The 18,491-nt window shown below is 40.6% G+C and overlaps 1 protein-coding gene across 4 annotated transcripts in view; it reads right to left on the bottom strand.

The window, feature by feature from the left end:
* The window catches only part of EIPR1 (EARP complex and GARP complex interacting protein 1), a 73,340-nt gene that overhangs the window by 31,113 nt on the left and 23,736 nt on the right, over positions 1-18,491 (bottom strand). For all 4 annotated transcript variants that reach the window (XR_006413597.1, XM_044418727.1, XM_044418735.1 and 1 more), the window contains 2 exons: positions 10,820-10,976; positions 1,300-1,399 (listed from right to left, as the gene is read on the bottom strand). Coding sequence is in view for 3 of the 4 variants with exons in the window: in XM_044418727.1 (XP_044274662.1) it covers positions 1,300-1,399; positions 10,820-10,976 (257 nt within the window). In the remaining variant the exon portion in view is untranslated. The remainder of the gene's footprint in view (positions 1-1,299; positions 1,400-10,819; positions 10,977-18,491) is intronic.

The following is an 18,491-nucleotide window of genomic DNA, read 5'->3' as shown; positions in this document are numbered from 1 at the left end:
ACCTGCTCAGATCTTCAGGTCATTTTCAGCGGCCATTCTTTGGTGCTTCCACTGAAGGAAGCTAGGCAGGTTACTAGAAGAGGAAGTTCCCCAAGGAGGCTCACCTGAAGCCTCTATTGTTACCTTATCAGCAGAAAAGAAAGATCTGCCTTCCCTCCTGGGTGTCTAAGAGACTTAGTTTTTAAACTATGGCTGCTCCTATATATCTTTATATTTATCTATTCTTATATAGTTTGTAATTTTGTACTGTATTTTACTCTTGTAACTGTAATCCGTCCATGAAACAGACATTATTGGGTGGATAAAAATAAAATAAATAATACAAACAACATAAGGTATGCAACAGAGCTTAACATCTATAATTATTTGTGTCACAGAAATCAGCTTTCCATGGCCCACCCCCAAACACTTACTCTATAGGGCTATAATAGCCTAGATATGTATAAATACAGTTCAGTAAAGGGTTAATTCGGACAATGTTTCTTTGGAGGAATTGCATAGCTAATGTAAAGCATGTGGCATGATGAATTTTTGTAACTAAATTCTAGCAAAGTAAATGAGAAAACCCAAGAACTTGACTTTCAGTGGAAAATTCTCTTTCTATTAAATAGTATGACTTGTGACAGGCTGGAGAACATCCCAAAGGAAATGCTTATATTTGATACAGATTGGAATTAAGGAGAAATATGGTAACTTTGAGATTATGAGTGAAAGAGACTGCCTAGGACAGTGAAAGCCTAATTAACATTCAAAAGAACCTTAAAGCAAGGCAAGGCATAGCAGCCCAGGGGGAGCATGAGGAATGGAGAAATGCTAAGCATGTCTGTAAAAACCTGACACTTCAATCAGACAAGAATGTTGATCACAGCATGAAAACAGACTTTACTCTAGAAAAAGAGTTGACCAACAGTTGGCAAGGGAGAGAGGGAGTAGGAGATCGGACAAATCCACTTAACACTGGCAGTAGCTGGAAAGGAGCAGAGAAATCTGGCTGGCTGGCCAATGTTGGGGAGGGTGGATAGGTAAGCCAGGGAGAACGGAGAAAGATTTTGTACAGGAAGCATTAGGACTACTCCACTGCTGCTTTGAATAATGTACAGTCTCTGAATTTATTTTATGGATGTCAGAAGACGATTTGCCCTATTCATTTTTAAATCAGTTAATTTTCCAGCAAACTTGAAACAACATACACTGCTAGTCAGAATAAAGTATTCACAATCTTTTAAAAAGTGAAACAACTGTAAAGGTACATAACTACTCACAACATTATGCCTCATTACAAATTGTTAGATGCCTTACCACAGCCTGGCTTGAACTTTCTTGTAAATCCCAGAGAAGCAAATGATTATCAGCCAGAGAAATTAGCTTTTTGCCATCTCCCATGGGTTCCCATGCAACACTGTGAACACAAAATGCAACTTTTGGAGAAATACGGAAAAACGTGCAAGTAATTTCCATCAAGATTCATTTATACCTGCTCTAGAAACACCCTCTCTGGAGGACATGGTTCGCAACTGGATCTAACATTTTGCAGTGGTTTTGCACCGCCTTATACACACTGATGATGTAATAACTTTAAGTAATAGAGAAAAAAAATTATTTCAAGATATAAATAGCAAAATCTTTACAACAAGAGCTCTTCTCACAGCAGCTTATAAGTGAGTATCAGCATAAAACCAACAATTATAGATTATGAAAATGTGTGGAACCTGAAATGGGCTAACATATAATTTCCATCCCATGAACTTTGGGTGAGAGTTCAAAGCGCCGAAAGGCCAATCCCTTTCTTCTACCATGCAGAGAAGCACGGCTATCCACTAGTCTCCTGTCATTCTCTAACCTAGTCATCTTTCATTTGTTTTTACTGGGTTATCTGAAGTGAATCCTTAACTACTGTACTTCTGATTCACCTTTATGACCAATCACTAATAGAGCTGAGAAGTAAATGGAATCAAGGGCAAGCACTTTGGAATGATTTAGGGCTCACTGTGTTTGCTTCATCTCAAGAAAAGTGATTGCTGTACTCATTAGTAGTGCACAGTAAGAGCAACAACTCAAGGGATCACCACTGGTCATATGATTCCTGGTCTATCCTGGTTCTGTTGCTGTTTTAAGGCATGCTGAATTATTTTCATTACTCTTTACCTGCATAAAGGGTACAGATTCCATTTTTACCCAAACTGAAAAAGAAGGGCAGTAATAAATGAACAAACAATACCCAGACAAGGAAGACATAATAAAGTAATAAAGAACAGGAAAAGAGAAGAGAAAAGTTATCAATTAAATGTGCAATCTTATGCAAATTTATACCCAAAAAGCCTTTTTTTCTGTCTAAACAAGTATGGGTTGCTCCCTTAGGAACTTTAAATGGTTAACTCTCATTCTGAGTTAACAAGGTAAGTGCTTCAGAAAGATATGACAGAATTTGCTTAACATTTGAAGAGAGAGGAACTGCTCAGGAAAATTAATGTGTATCAGGTTTCCAGTCCAAAGAGGCTTTCAAACAAAACTTTTATAGCCCTATCACCCTAACTAATTTTTGAGATTTTACCAGGAGACCAGATGAAAATGTTTTCCTCTTGTACCCTTTCTGTATTTTCCCACCATTTCTTCCAACATTTTTCTTAGCAGAAAATAATCCATTAAGAAGGAAAAATATGAAATAACTATACAACTTATTTTGATTGGTAGCACTAAGAACAGTCTTCCACAATCTGGTGTCCTCCAGATGTTTGGAATTATCCCATCATTCCTGACCACTGGCCATGAAGGCTGGGTTGCTGGGTACTGAAGTACACAACATCTGTAATGCGCAAGGTTAGGGAAGTCTGTACAGAGGCATCCTTATGACAAAGTTCATTTGGAATCACCATCTGGAAGGAAACACCCAAAACGTCTGAGAGCACATCTATAAAAAGCTTGAAATTCAGTATCCAGCTATGTTTATCAAGGTAAAACAAACCATCAAGGGTCTACTTTGTTTGATTTATTAATATTGGAATGCATTTTCAAGAGCCAATTCTATGGGTACAAATTCTACTGTCTTTCACTTACATTAGACTTTGTGAAAGGGACAGTAGTATCACCCTGAAAGTTGTCAAAAAGTGAACATTATTGCATTTTTTATTTTCTCTGAGCTGTGAGGAGGAGGTGTTAGACAGGAGTGTTAATTAGAAAGAAGTATAACTCAACCAACACACCTTGAAAAGATCTAAGAGTATCTGTCCTTGTGAGATGGACATTTTATTTCACTACTAATTTATTTTATTGGATCTCATAGTTCACTCTTTTATAGATGCAATTGTAGCAATTCTTCAGGATTTATGGTGAAAATGAAGGTTACTGTTCTTTTTTTAATAAAATAATTCTCTTATATACTACAGTTGCCTGTACTTGTAAATTATGGTAGCATAATGGAGAAGACTGAAGTCTTCAATATACTTGATTTGGTGTTAGGTAAACAAGATGCATATTTTTAAGGTAGGGATGTGCCCTCAATGGTTACTTTTAAAAATCCCTTATCTTGATCAGAGTTTTAGTTTTAGTTTTAATGTTCAGCAAACTTATTGAAAAATAGGATGTTTCAAAAATTTAAGAACTTGTACTGAGCTAAACATCTTCACCCTGAAAAAAAAAAATAAGGACAAGCCTTACTGGTTTTTTCTTTTTTAATTATCCTTCCAGTTGTTCATGATTGCAAACATTTTACCAAGAAGTAAAACCTCTCCCTGCCACATCAAAAACATCACTTGCTCGCCCACTGAGTACCATGGTAAGCAACATCTGTTCTAATACTCTGCAAAATCAAGAGTAAAGTCCAGCAGCCATCAGTCTTCAGTAGTCTTCAGCTTTTCCAAACCTGGGACTAATCCTTAGCTTGAGCGTGCATTTTGGGACCAAATTTTTCATAATTATGTTTTTACCATATATTTGTACAGTGCTGGTACTGGCTGGTACAATCCATCTAAAGTCATTGTGTACTATAATAGCAGGTCCTGACTAACCAGCTGAGGACCAGTGGTTAGTATAGAAGATCCATTATCACTATAGCAGTGATCTGCAAAAATAATACATTATGTACATTGAATAAAACTGAAAGAAAAAAGCCATTCAAGGAATCACTTGTCACTCACCTACCACAAGCTTCCAGAAGAAGGAAAGGGAAAATCAGTGGCAATGTGCATGCTTTACTTGCAGTAGCACTCATATTCAATCCCTATCTTTTTCAGGTGAAAGCATCTCAAGTAGGTAGGATGGGAAAGACTTCTACCCAAGACCTTGGAAGTCCTCCACACAAGTCAGAAGAAACTGCATTGGTCTAGCTCAAGAGTGCCAGGCCTTCAGACCACTGTTCATATCCATACTTTGACACAGGTATTCAGAGCATGGGGTTCTCTCCAGGCTACAAGCCTACAAGATCAGCATTAATGCCTCACTGGCTTCCCAGACCATGGAGCAGAGCACCTAGAACATCTAAAGATGCCACTTTCCAAGGCCATCTGCTTACCTGTCTGCCTCCTGTTCAGCATCTCTGTGCTTCTTGAGAAAATGAGTTGGAAACGGATGTCTAGAAAACAGGCAGACAGACTTCATTTTTCTGCTGCAGGTAGATAAAGGGAGGCTTTTTCCAGCATGTAGCAGGGAAGCAAATAGAATTGCCCATGAAAGAGCAGTGTTTCCCCCATGGCAAGCAAAGTGTATGCTGAAAAGAGAGCTTCCTTTTTCAGTGTGCAGCAAGGACATAGAAGCAATTGTGAGGGTCTGTATGTACAAGCACGTGCTTTGTCAGTATGAATGAGGTGCGTGTTGACTCACTTTGGGCTTTGACCTTACCTGTGGTTGGTATGAGGACCTCAAAATTGCCTGAAGAAACAGAGACCTCTGGGAAGTGGGGGAGGGGAGATTTTCCCACCCGGGGGCTAGATGGGCCAAGGCAGTAAATAGCAGGTTCCTATGTATGTTTAAAAGCAAAGTGATCATTCAAGAACAAGCCTGTCATAAATTACTGTAAATCAGAGGCTACAAGCTTTAATATTATATTTTTAGATTTGTTTTAGTACACTTGCAATACGTTTGAATATATACTTTAGTCTGCTCCTCAGCTAATAAAGGCCCCCAGAGCAGCTTACAAACAAGATGATCCCTGCTCACAGGCTCTCTCTCTGTAACGGGCAGAACATGCTGGGCAATGCTGAGAGCTGAAGGGCTTTTTTTAAGGAATGCACCTTGCTGTATTTGTGTGTCATTGCTTTAGTCCCTGCAAGGAGGCTGTATAGCTGACATTGTACTCCATGCCACTTTGGCACTTTCTTTGGTTGTATACAATAATAATTGGAGGGGGAGGGGTTGAGGTTGATCTTGGGTTTTATCCATAGCATTACTATGAACCATTCATTGCTGAAAATGAATGGCTCCTACTGCATGCTGGATCTATGCACCTGCAGTTTTGAACATACAATTCCTGACTGGGGTGTTCTGGGGTTGTACTGTACCACACTGCTAAAGCTACTACCAACCTTGGAATAACCCATGATGGCCAAGTTTACATAACCCAGTGCAACTCCAGCTCACCCAGACTGGAGGTTATGTACAGAATATTGTAGTCATATGGATCTGGTAGACACAATGATTTGGGTATATCATTCCAACTAGGCCAAGTGTGCTGGGAGGCTGAAGTTCTGAGCACTGCCATTTCTGAGGCCAGATTTATGTCTGTGTATTCCTTTCCATAGGAACTGCAGGTGGCACAGTGGTTTAAACCGCTGTGCTGCTGGGCTGCTTTACCGAAAGGTCGCCGGTTCGAATCTGCACAATGGGGTGAGTTCCCATTGCTCCATCCCAGCTCCTGCCAACCTTGCAGTTCGAAAGCATGCAGATGCAAGGAGATAAAAAGGTACCACTTTGGTGGACAGGTAACAGCGTTCCGTGCACTTCGGTGTTTAGTCATGCTGGCCACATGACCACGGAGACTGTCTGCGGACAAACGCTGGCTCCCTCGGCTAGGAAACGGAGATGAGCACCGCCCCCTGGAGTCAGGCACGACTGGACTTAATGTCAAGGGGAAACCTTTACCTTTACTTATTCCTTTCCATAAGGACTGGCCTGCTTGCCCCAAATAGGACAGCAATGACAGAAGATGGCATGCATCATGTCAGAAGATCAGCAAGTGAATAAACCTCTAATATTCGGGTGACATTATTAGGTCCCAGTATTTCCAGAACAGATACGGGGAACAGAGTTGGCATCTAGCCCTTGTGTTTCTATCACTGTTTATGTCATCTGTTATTGCTTGTAAGCAGCCACTTTAGGTTCGGACCTTTCTATAAGCAAGTGAATGCCCATGAGAGGGATGCATCCTTATCCAGAATGGGTTGCAGAGCAATGTGGCAATTACTGTTCTGTGTTTGTCTCTACCACTTAGTTTGTATGAACATATAGATCCTGTTCAGACTTCACAGTGCAGTCTAGTGACAAATTGTGGGTTAATTAACAGAGTCACTTAGGGGCTGTTTGTGGTTTATTTAAAAACCCCAAGTTAACTCATGGTTGATTTTTCAAATCACCAAACTGAAATAATCATTGGTATGTTTTGTTGGTGTTATTTTTATTGTAAAATAGGGTGAAAGAAAGGGATAAAAAGAAGAAAAGGGACAGGTGGATCTGTCTGATTCACTGCTTTAAAAAGCTTAATAGAGAAATAAGGAATGAGGTAAAGGGAAGGAGCACAAGGGACATGCAGAGTTAAAAAAAAGTCTAGGATAGACAGTTTGTATCAAGTTCTGAAGGTGACAGACCTGTAAGCTTGATATGACAAGAGACTAGCAAAAGAATTTGGCAAAGGTCTGCTGTTTAACGGTTCAAGAGCAAACATGATAAAAAGGCTCAATAACCAATGCAGAGCTGTATACTGAAAGGAATTGAGAATTGCAGGAGGAGGACGGGGGGTGGAGATGAAATGCATAAAATATCTAAAAGGAAAAATGTTTGCTGGAAATTCCTCTCAGCCAGAGACCTGGGAATATTAACAGAAGTAGCTACTATAGCAAAAAAGCATTGATAGAACTCCCATATTGGCATAGTTACACTATGTGGCTGGTTGCACCACGCTATGGAACCTGAACTTTTTCCCCCACAGGACAAATAGCGGCTTTGGGTGTGTGCACTTCTGTGTGTGGGTGTGTGTAGGACTGTAAGGGTTAGGTTGTGCAGCACAGTCCTGTTCTAATTCATGGCTTTTCGCAGTTGTATTTATCAATTTAAAACTAAATTGAAGGAGATCCAATTACCAATATCCTGACATCTTGCTAGTTTGGCCCTTCGCTGAAAGAACCATGATTAACCCCCGCCCCTCCAAACCTGGCCACAAATAACTAGCTCATGGACGGCTGGCTTGTTTTTGTTGTTCTCTTTCTGACCTATGTCTTCCACATCCTATAGTCACTAATGAGCTGCTTTTGAAACTCACAGCAATATTGCGGTTTGATGTGGCATCAGAGAGTACATTTAACACAAACACACAGATTCACATCTCATAACAACCTACTCAGACAAAAAGCCACAACAGAAGTCCCCCCCCCCCCGCAAACTACCCACAATGAGCCTGACAGACTATCAGGCTCACTATGGACTGTTTGTTCCTAGCTCCTCAGTCCTTCAGTAGTACACTGGGGGACAACACAGCAGTACTTGCATAATTTGAAGCCTCAGCTGGGTTAATGTCCCAGGGAGTACATGCTAACAAGTTGTAGCAGCTACCAGTCCTGGAGTCTGCTGCAGACAGCTCCAGCCTGTTCTTGCTTCCATCCTTGTCTCCAGTCTGCCCCTGCCCTATTAGGTACCTGCACCCACCCTCCTTGGGCTCTCCTTGCTCCTGAATGTGGCTGTCTTTCTGGTACCAGACCTTTGCACTGAGCTCTGGGAGTGTATTTTGCCTGACCCTTGCTGTCTCGCTGGCTCTTCACCTTGTTCTGTTCAAAGATGTGTTTCTTGCTTCTGGCCCTCCAAACCCTGCGCAAGCCCCCACACTGCACCTGCACCATGGTCCCGCTGCCCTCACCACAGCTGCCCACAGAGCGGAACGTTCCTGTCCAGAGTTTCAGCCTGCCATGTCCTTTTCCCAGATATTCTGTTTCATCACTACCACCGCACATAAGCATTTCATGGTTACTAAGCGTGTGCAGCCCACACTAGGCTACTTTAATGGTTCCCCGCGCTTATATTTTCATTCTGAAGATACTATATATTTTTTAATTATATGTCTTGTGTTTCCCGAGCCTGCTGAAATTTTTCTTCTTCCATGAGGATAGTACCATTTCGTCAACGTAAGAATCCATGCTCAGGAAATGTTTGATATTAGGATGTAATTATTGTATTGTCTAATGTCCACTAGCCATTGTTAAATCACAGTCTATTTCTCTCAAAGTGATCCTTTAAAATTATTTCAAAAGGTTCTGTAAAAGATCTGGCAAGATCTAATTTCTTTGTGTTTGCTCTCTCCATATATCAATGCCATATCAGACAGATCAAAGGACCCTGCAGTCCCAAGGCTGTAAATATGCAAGTGAAAAATGAATCGGTGCCTGGTTTCCAGTTCCAGACAATGCTATACTTTAGATGATTAACTAAAGGGTTATACACCATTTTGCTGTTAACACTGGGGGTGAGCAGAAAATGAATTGCTGGCCAGTTTCTGGTGAACCACCTAGCAAGGTTTCTTACAGTGGATGACAGACTAGGGAAGCCTTGGAAAGATCAGCAAAGCACTTCTTATGTTGCTCAGAAAGACTGCATAGTCAGAATCACTTCGAGTTATGCTTTAAAAAATCCAGTTTATGTACTTGTTAATTGAAAATTTAAACATACACCACTGGAACATGATTATTCCAATAAAATTATTGTTGCAGTTTATATTATTACTATTACTCATTTATATAGCACTATCAGTATGCATGATACTTTATAGAGTACTCAGAAGACAAGTTCCTGCCCCAACAAGCTTGCTATCTAGAATATTACATAGGATAATCAGAAGAAGCTGCAAGAATTAAAACAAATGGATCACTTTTGGTCAATTAAAATTACAAGCACAGAGTAGAGGGGAAAGGATCCAGATTGGAGCCATGGAGGGGAGGGGGAAAATGTTAAAGCCCCTATCCCCCATGCTTAAGTCTTGATTTGGCCTGGGGACCCTATGCTCACTTTAGAGAAATGTAGAAAGAAATACACAGCTGCTAGTTAATTCTTTAAAGAAATGTGCAGTTTGGCTCTTATTTCAGCATAAGATTTCATTGCCCATGAAGTACACGTCAGACAAAGTGGGCTCTGGACCATGAAAGTTGATGTCTTAATATGTTTGACAGTCTTTACAATGTTACAAGACTATTGATATTATTTCATTTTAAAAGAAAAACCCATGGAGTTTAATGACATGTGTTTTCAATTAAAAATAAAACAAAACAAAGAAACGGGAGTTGAAAATAAGAAACATGCTTAATTTATCATTAGACTCCTGGGAAAGGATTTTTAAGCCAAATAAAAAATTACTGGGCAATATGAGAAATAGAAAGGTAGCTCATGACTAACATAATTTTGAGCCTGATAGAGTACTTTGCTAATATTCTGTTAGATTAAACATTCCCTTCTAAATCTAGAGGGAGACAGCTCTGCCAATAAGAATTCACTGATTTCATTCACATAATCACAGTAGGTTAAACAAAACTCAGTGGCTTGCTAGAACTGCAGCATGTGCCAGGTACCATTTGCCTACCTGGATGCAGCTCGTCATGTTGCCAAAACAGGCACAGCTTGTTGACAAGGGGCGCAACCCTCAAATAACCCAATAACTGCCTATGGATAATTTGAGATTTGCTTCCACTTCTGATAAGCTATGTTGCCTGATCCTAGTGACAGAACAAGACATACTTGAACAGGGGCAAATCAGTCCTTTGTTTCATTAAAACTTGAGTATATTACAGAAGATTGAAATTAGCCTGCTCCCAGTTTACAGGACTGCTCATTCTTTGCTTATATAGAGAAATATACAAATAGTACATCAACAAACCCTGTTTCATTCATAAGAATTAGCTAGGAAATAGTTTCTTCTTATTTAAAGAAATGCGGCTATGCATTGTTATTATTTCTTGATAGGAAAGCATCTGTTTGGGCTATAAAGTATATCATAAAGTTAAACCTTATTTTCAGGGAATATTAGTTGCAAACGGAGCATTCATCCATTCATTGCATGTCTACACTATCCAGTAACTGAAGCTCTTTAGGTGGTTCACAAAACAGAGCTGTACCCAATAAAATACAAATCAACATAGCATAAAAAAACCCCAAACCAGTACAAAATAAAACCAAAAACTGTTACGCTAAGTCCTAAAAATCACAAACACCATCTTTAAAAACGGAAGGACTGAAAAGCCTAGAAAGATAAAAAGGTCTCCAGCTGATACTGAAAAGCCCACATGTATGCACAACACTGGGATGGAGGGAGCTTCAGGAGCCAAAACAAAGATCCACCAAACACAATTTCCAAGTTAAATGATTGAACTGTTAAGTTTAGTAGGAGTTTTGTGCAACACAAAATGAAAATACACAATAGACTTATAAAGGAATAGTTACACCAGTATGTGTTTGCAGAACTAATGATTTTAGTTGGCTGGAATAATTAAAATTCATGTGTACCTATACATAAATGTGCATGTATAGTTTTTAATCTGCAAAGTCCACATTTTAATATAAACCTGCACTGAACAGCACAGACCTGTTCTCCCCCTCCCCACCCTGCACAGTGAGTGTAAAATATGCAGAATCTTACCCAGCCATATTGCCATGGGCTGTGTTGTCAAGGTGACAGAGTAGCTCCAGGGTTTGAGCGTTGCTTGATGAATCATCAGGGGATTCATGACTGCCTGATTCCAATTCCTTCGGCATCCTCCAAACAGCCGCACATGTCATGACTTTACTGTCTGAAGCTAAGGAACAGAGGATAATGTCAACAGATCACAGTATGGGGAGGCAGGGAGACATTCTGGAGTGCGATGCATCAGTATTTTTGCAAGCATAGGCAAAGCACAGCACATCTGCCATTTAAAATATTTAAATAATCCTATTGAGCTTTATCCTGACAATGCTGTACACGGGCAAAATGATAGGTTACTGGTAAGCAAGTGGTTTAATTCCAAGCCCATAATTCGCATAGGTATAACTCACGTTTCTACAGTCCTAAAGCCAAACATTTAAGGGAAATACAATTCCACTACAAAGACTTTTCCAAATGCTGCTTCCCATATGTCTATTTCAATTAATATTAGAAATTACAGTGATCCTTTGCGGAGGTACCATTTTTCACCTTAATGATAATAACACAGGTATAATTTAAAGATCTCCATCTCTGGCTTTGCTGGGCTGCCTTCAGTTTGCACGTGGGGCAGTAAATCACTTCTTGCAGAGTATTAGATTTTTAAAGCTCTACACTTGAAGAGCCTGGCCCTGTTTCAGTTTCCCGGATAAAATACAAAAAACCCAAGCTAAGGCACCCTAAATTTTCTTGCTCCTAAATTTTTTTAACCTTAAACCATTGCTAAAACTTGTCTTTCCATGAACTGACTAGAGACAGCATGTATATAAAACATATTCTATATTGTTTTATATTTTATATTGTTAATTTGTTGTGTGTATTATATTTTAATTTTATGTTGTGAGCCGCCCCAAGGCTTCGGCGAATGGGGCGGCATAGAAACATTTTAATAAATAAATAAATAACAGAAAGCCAAATAAACTGCAGCTGGTGTGTGTGTGTGTGTGTGTGTGTGAGAGAGAGAGAGAGAGAGAGAGAGGGAGGGAGGGAGGGAGGGAGGGAGGGAGGGAGGTGGGTAGTTCATGTAACTTGAGAAACAATAAAAGGTACTGGGGAAATAAGAAGAGAAAAAAAACATTATCAGAAAATTTCATGTATTTAAAGCCGCCTAATTTTAAGCTCCAGCATACAGCTTAAAGAAGAATGCCAACTTGCAAAAACACAGCTATCACACGAACACAACTACTTCTAGATTTGAGTCTCCAAATACATATATATCTTTCACGTAACAATTATTCTCTTCTGGACTGGCAAAATGATTACTATCTTGTTTTAAACACTCACTCTATAGCACTGCAAAAGGCTGTTTAAGGGAAGAGACCTGAAAGCTAGTCTACTGAGCAGGTCAGTGAACAAAAGCCTGCCTTGAATAAAACAGAAAGCTCAGTGTCATTAGTGAAGGGAGAAAATAAACACTTCAGCTATCAATGGTTGTATTCATTAGGATTAAACCAGTAGTTTAAGTTATTACTTCTACTGACATGGAAGGCAAGAAAGCACCCCACCCCCACCCCCAAAACTGATTTTAAACTGGTGATATACTCAGCAGATTGTGCAGGTAGACCTTCAGAACATACTTCTTTGATTACAACACACGCACGGGGTGCAGATATAGGCTAAGAATGAGTCTGAATCGGACACCCAAAGCAATGGCAGTATTAGGGTGCTGGCCTATGCATGTTTAGATAGCAGTAAGTCCTACATCTGCCAGCTTTCCTCAGGCAGCACTGCTGCTGGGGAATACTGGGGCTTGTAGGGCCTTTTTCATTCTAAATCGGCATAGATTTGCACCCTGGGTATACAAGTGCTTTATCATACTCACTGACAGCCCTACAAGATAGGTTGTAATAGACACACTACAGACTTAGCCAAGGCTGACAATGAGCCACAGTTGCCTAAGGAAAGAAATCTGAGTCCTATCACATATGTTGAACTAAACTGGATTTACACTGTTATACAAGATGTATACGCACTACCTTACATTGTACCAAAGTGTCATTTCTTCAGGGCTGTCACATGAAAAGATATAATAAAATATTTACAAAATGTGAGGGGTATGCTCACTTCTATGATATACTGTAGCTACTGAAGTTCTGCCCAGTTCTAGGCCTCGCGCAGGTGCACAAGCCCATCTGTGTGATGCGCAGAGACCACAAAGAAGAACTTACCTTTCAGACAATTATTTCCATTTTAACAAGTTCAAGAGGGGAGCATGAACTAAGAGTTTCTAATGACAGCTTTATGTTGCTCTTATGTTGTATGCTTTGGGAACCCAAGGCCTGTGAGCCAAATTAGATCCTCCTGGGAGTTATTCAGTTAACCACATCCCTTTCCCTGGCCATCTATTTCTTTGGTGGTTTCCTAGCTTATCTGTAACTCCCCCACCCCCAATTCACTGAAATGCCTCCCCTAAAGGTTAATTACTGGCCATAGGAGCTTTAAGCTAAAATACAGTGGCAGTTTTGGTGGTTTTGGACTGCACCTATCACTGGGATGCATTACATTCCTCCTAGAGAAAAATTCTCACTGAACTCTGCCTGGTAACAGTCACTACAATGGGAATAAATAGAGCACAGAGCTGACCAATTTTGTTTCTCTGTTATCCACTACCAACATTAGAAAGCCTGACCTAAGGTTTGGAAACATTGAAGAAAGAAAACTAATTGGGTACAGGCTAGACAGATCTCTCACTTTCAAAGTACAATAACTGCTAATTATATCAAGATCATGCATATTTGCAAGCACAAGACAATCTGTTGAGTAGGAAGGTATCAGGTTTTCACATCTCACAAACCTGGCTGACATTCGTCAGAGTCTAGCAAGCCGTCCTTCCCTTCCACTGTAAGGCTGTGATAGGACATGTCTGTGCGCTCAAAAAATACATGGAGTTCATCTTCCAGTCCCAACCTGTTCTGAGTGCTTTTCAAGACCTTTGTCATACTGTTCACTTTTTTTCTGAAATTCCATCTTTAAGAAAGCTCAGAATTTTTCTGTCTTATGACATGTTAAAGGAAGGCCAATCCATGGCCTGCAGAGGCTCCTGCTCTTTTCTATGAGAAAGGAAATGCTACATGCACTTGGTGGGAGATCCCTGCGTGAACACGTATTATTCACAGAATCCTTTTTTAAACAAGAAAATGCAGAGGGTTCAAATGCAAAGCCTAATTTATTTATTATCTATTCTTATGTTTTGATTAAATTTATATCCTTCTTGTCCTCCCAGGAGCTAAAGGTGAGGTACATAGTTTTCCACCTTTTATCTTAATAATCATCCTGTGAGGTAGGTTAGGCTAAGAGAAGACCAACTGGCTCAAAGTCATCCAGTGAGCTTCACAGCTGAACTGGAGCTGAACTTGGCTCTCACAATCCTAGTTGAGTCCAGGGGTGGGAACCCTGTTCCCTACAAAGAGCCTCTGAACTACGATTATGCCCAGCCATTTAATGACAGCTGGTGCTGATGGAAGTTGGACTCCACAGCAAAGAATGCTGATGAAACAGGAGGACATGGGGCAGCTCATGTGGAAAATAGCATGACTGGCTGGAAACCTGAACAGGAGCACCCAACAGTCAGTCATTGTGCTGCAAGTCCTACTTTTTTTTAAAGAAAGTTCCACTGGACATGACCAAATGATTGGACATGTCATATACCTTTAGCCCCACACTTGTTCTTAAATGAAATTCAGGAAGCATTCTTTCTACAAGGGACTTTTCCTTAGATAATACAAATATAGAATAATATGTACAAAGCTCTAAGTACAACGAAAAATGATCATGACTAAGTCTCACCAAAAATAATGGAATTATCATTATCAAGACTAAACTTGTTCTAACTATTGTGGTAAAACTACTTCAAAGAACTAATTTTGGCTTGATTAGGCCTACGAATGTCTCAATTCAGAATTTTAGATTTGCCACATGCACTATAAACTACTTCTTAAAATGTTGCCAATAATGCTTAAATGAAATTGGCTACTCTTAGTTTTATTTTGAAGTTATCCTCTCTACAGCATCTTCCAGGAGAGATGATAAAGTAGCTGGACAGCCTTTAATCAAGCAGAAGTCTGGAGAGAGTTGGCAATCTTATTGGCTGCTTAGCTTCTAATTTTTTATGTACAATTTAACTGGTCCTGAGTCATTTCTATATGACAGGAAAAAGTCCAAGTTTTGTAAAATCATTAACAAATACTTTTTTACACACTTTTATGGAACTCTGATGTAGCCTCAACTTTGGTACCATCTGGTACATTCTCCAAACCAAATGATTAGACACACCGACATCTTGTTGGCAACATACATTACTTAAAGCTCTCTCATGCATACTGCAATACACCTCCTGAAGGAGTTGCCTATTACCTTTTACAGTTATAGAAGCCAGCCAGCTCTGTGTCTTCTAAAAAGCACCTAGCATAATTTATTTCCATCCCTAATAATAGAGGTTACAGAGATGGACTCTTTCATCTTTGCCACTCACGAATATGAACTTCAGGTGCCATGCAATCATTGCACATGGTCCTCCCTCCCTTTCTCCAAAAGAATCCTTTGTAGATAAGCAGATTGGAACAATTAATGAAAAGTCAACAGCAACACACGGGGCTCAATCTGGCCAAATCAATAGAACTATAGCTAGTTTAAATCATTACGCTTATTTAGGCAACAGTGTACAATCCCTTTAAAAGAAATCATTTCATGCAGAACTTTTTTCAGAATTCATGGCAAATGATTCAATTGCTCAAGAATGTAAGCCTAAAATTAGCAGTAAGCATATTAATATATCCTGTATCACCATTTACTGCCTTCCTGATCCATAGAAGTCAGGCAATGGATGTAGAAAACAATCAGATCCTACGCCAGTGCAAAGGTCTAGTAAGGTAAAAACCACACAACTATCCACAACATATGCTACTTCCACACCATGCACAGGCTATTTAACAGGTGATAAGAACTGTACCCCAGGATGGGCAACTTACAGACTTCCAGATGATCTGGTCTACAACTCTCATCAGTCATAATCTGTATAGGCAATGGTGAATAATGATGAGAATTGCAGGACGAATCATCTGCAGGGTGAGAAGTTGCCCATCCCTGCTTTTCTCTAACAGCACTGATCACTGGTAGGTAAGATGGGGAAAGCAGGCACGTGACAGTCCAGATGTCTCTCCCCTCACTCTAACATGTGCCCCACATTATCTCAGCATCTTGAAGGCAGGGGTCTACAAACAGCAACCCCTGTGAAAAGCACTGTGTAAACATTTTAAAAATAATCCAACAAAAGAGTGGGTAGACCCAGCAAGCTCCATCTGGTATGACAGCACCACACAGTGTCATTCTGGGCCATCGGGTCCACAGCTGCTCAGCTGTTCTGCTGCCTGCATCACTGACAAATGAGCTCACCAAGGCCCAGGAAGAGAGGAGAGGGCCAGAGGGCACCTTTCTCAAAGCCCCTTCAAACCCCTCCATGGGGCACTCTGTTCTTGAGACAGCCTGTTGCATTTCTCTGTGGAGTGTGATTAAGAGGGCTTTCCTCCCTCAAAGAACCCCCTTGATTTCTTTGCTGCCCACAGGGAAGGGACAGAGGGCTCCATTCCTCCTCTGCCCACACACCCAGCTGCATGTAGATGACTCATGGAAACCTTTGAGACTAATGCTTAAATACAGAGCTGGTCTGGAGCTCCCTACCTAAGGAGTCCCTGTGCCCTCCCTCAGATGGCCCTTCCACTGCCTTTTGTCCTCCAAGAGGCATTGGGCCTGTCCAGCTATTCATTTTAACCTCCCTCCTGTGTTAGCTTTGAAACTAGCTTTATATTCTGTGTCTGCCTCTTATGGTTCATTAGTTGTTGCTTTTAGTGCATTTTAAAGGTTTCGTGTTACAAACCATCTGGAATATTTTTAACAGGAAGAGAGGAGGGGAGATGCGCACCTGAAATAAATAATAAACTTAGCCAGAGACCTGCTGAAAGCAACAGATGTTCACTTGGCATCCAGTGGTTCAGCGCTGGGTGGACCTCACAGCACACATCTAAGGCCTTCACAGCTTGGGAGGGGTGGCGAAGGTCGAGTAATGGAGGAGCTGCAAATGATTCCTGTGAAAGTACTTGGGCTTGGGAAAGTACATGGGTGCACCTTCATCACAGATTCCTTTCTCTATTCACTTATCTTTTAAACATTGTATAGCTGGACAGCAGCTAGTTGAGCATGTACACTGTTACAGATTTTCATTTTATTCTTTTTTACTTTGAAAAGATCATCTTTCCTCCATGAAATGGTGCTTATTCACAAATAAATCTGTACAGCACCAGGGCAGCAGAGGCAAACTCTATTTTATTATTGTCATGAAAGTGCTATGATATAAGTGAGTTTTAATGTGAAACTGCTTGTGCTCAACGCATTTGGTTAACATAAAGAACTGCAGAAGCAGCTGTAAAACATGGAGCAATTCCAGAGGGGTAGGGTATAGGAATCTTAAATGACACGTATGGCCACCTAAGGAAGGAGGGGGCATAGGGCCATTTAACCCAGGATGTAAATTGACCTAGCTGTACTACTCTTTGCTTCTAACAACAGACAACAGAATCAGGCAGACAAACTGGAGAAGGAAGTCTGCTGGAATCACAAAGCAGGGCTTTGTTTCCACAGAAGAACTGAATATCCTTTTCGTTGTTTCCTTCTGTTCTCTCTGTCTTCCCACTGCCACACCACTTCTCTGCTAGACAGTGGTACCTCGGTTCACGAACACCTCAGTTCACGACCAAATCGGTTCACGAACCAAAATTTCGGAAAAATATTGCCCTAGTTCGCAAACTCCGCATCGGGTGATGAACATGATCGTGACCATGATCCCACACGAACGCGATCACGGCCATCTTCCCTGCACAGACATGATCGCGATCGTGGTCATCTTCCCCGCACAAGCACAATCGCGATTGCGCCCATCTTCCTTGCTCGCAGTCACAGACAGACCTGTGGTCACTTGCTGTGAAGCTTTTCTGTGTGCTTTTCAGCGCATACAGTAAAGTATTATTCAATAATAATACTGAATAATGGCTCCAAAGAAAGTGCAGAGCAAGCATGGTAAAAAGAACATGCAGAGCGGTAATGAAGGTGACCAGAATGTGCAGATTTTTCACAGCTAAGAGACAAAGGAGAGGAAGCCCCCGAAGGAGATCTCCCTGATGTCCTTATGGAGGGGGACTCTCCCTCCAAACAATAACCTCCCTCCACCTAGGTTAGTGTTCTCTATTGTACTGTACTTTATTACTTTATTGTTCTTTGTTACTTTGTTTCAAATGTTTGTGATAAAAATAAATATTTACAGATCAGATTAACCTTATTTACATTGAACCTTATGGGGAAATTTGACTTGGTTTGCGACCAAAATTGGTTTGCGACCATGTTCGTAGGGGTCAGAACAGAGTAATCTTATTTACATTGAACCTTGGGGGACTTTGACTTGGTTCGCAACCAATTCAGGTCGCAACCAGAATCATGGAATGGATTAAGTTCGTGAACCAAGGTACTACTGTACCTCATACAGATACTGCAACTGCCAATCTTTCACCTGAAAAGCTCTGAAAAAGTTCTGATTGCCTAGGACAGAGGTAGACAATGTATGACACATGTTTTTGTGCTGCCC

The sequence above is a fragment of the Varanus komodoensis genome, unplaced genomic scaffold, assembly GCF_004798865.1.
Source record: "Varanus komodoensis strain SLA01 unplaced genomic scaffold, ASM479886v1 scaffold10, whole genome shotgun sequence".
Classification (NCBI taxonomy): domain Eukaryota; kingdom Metazoa; phylum Chordata; class Lepidosauria; order Squamata; family Varanidae; genus Varanus; species Varanus komodoensis.
The sequence above is the reverse complement of the archived record's forward strand: the minus strand, read 5'-3'. Positions and strand labels throughout refer to the sequence as shown.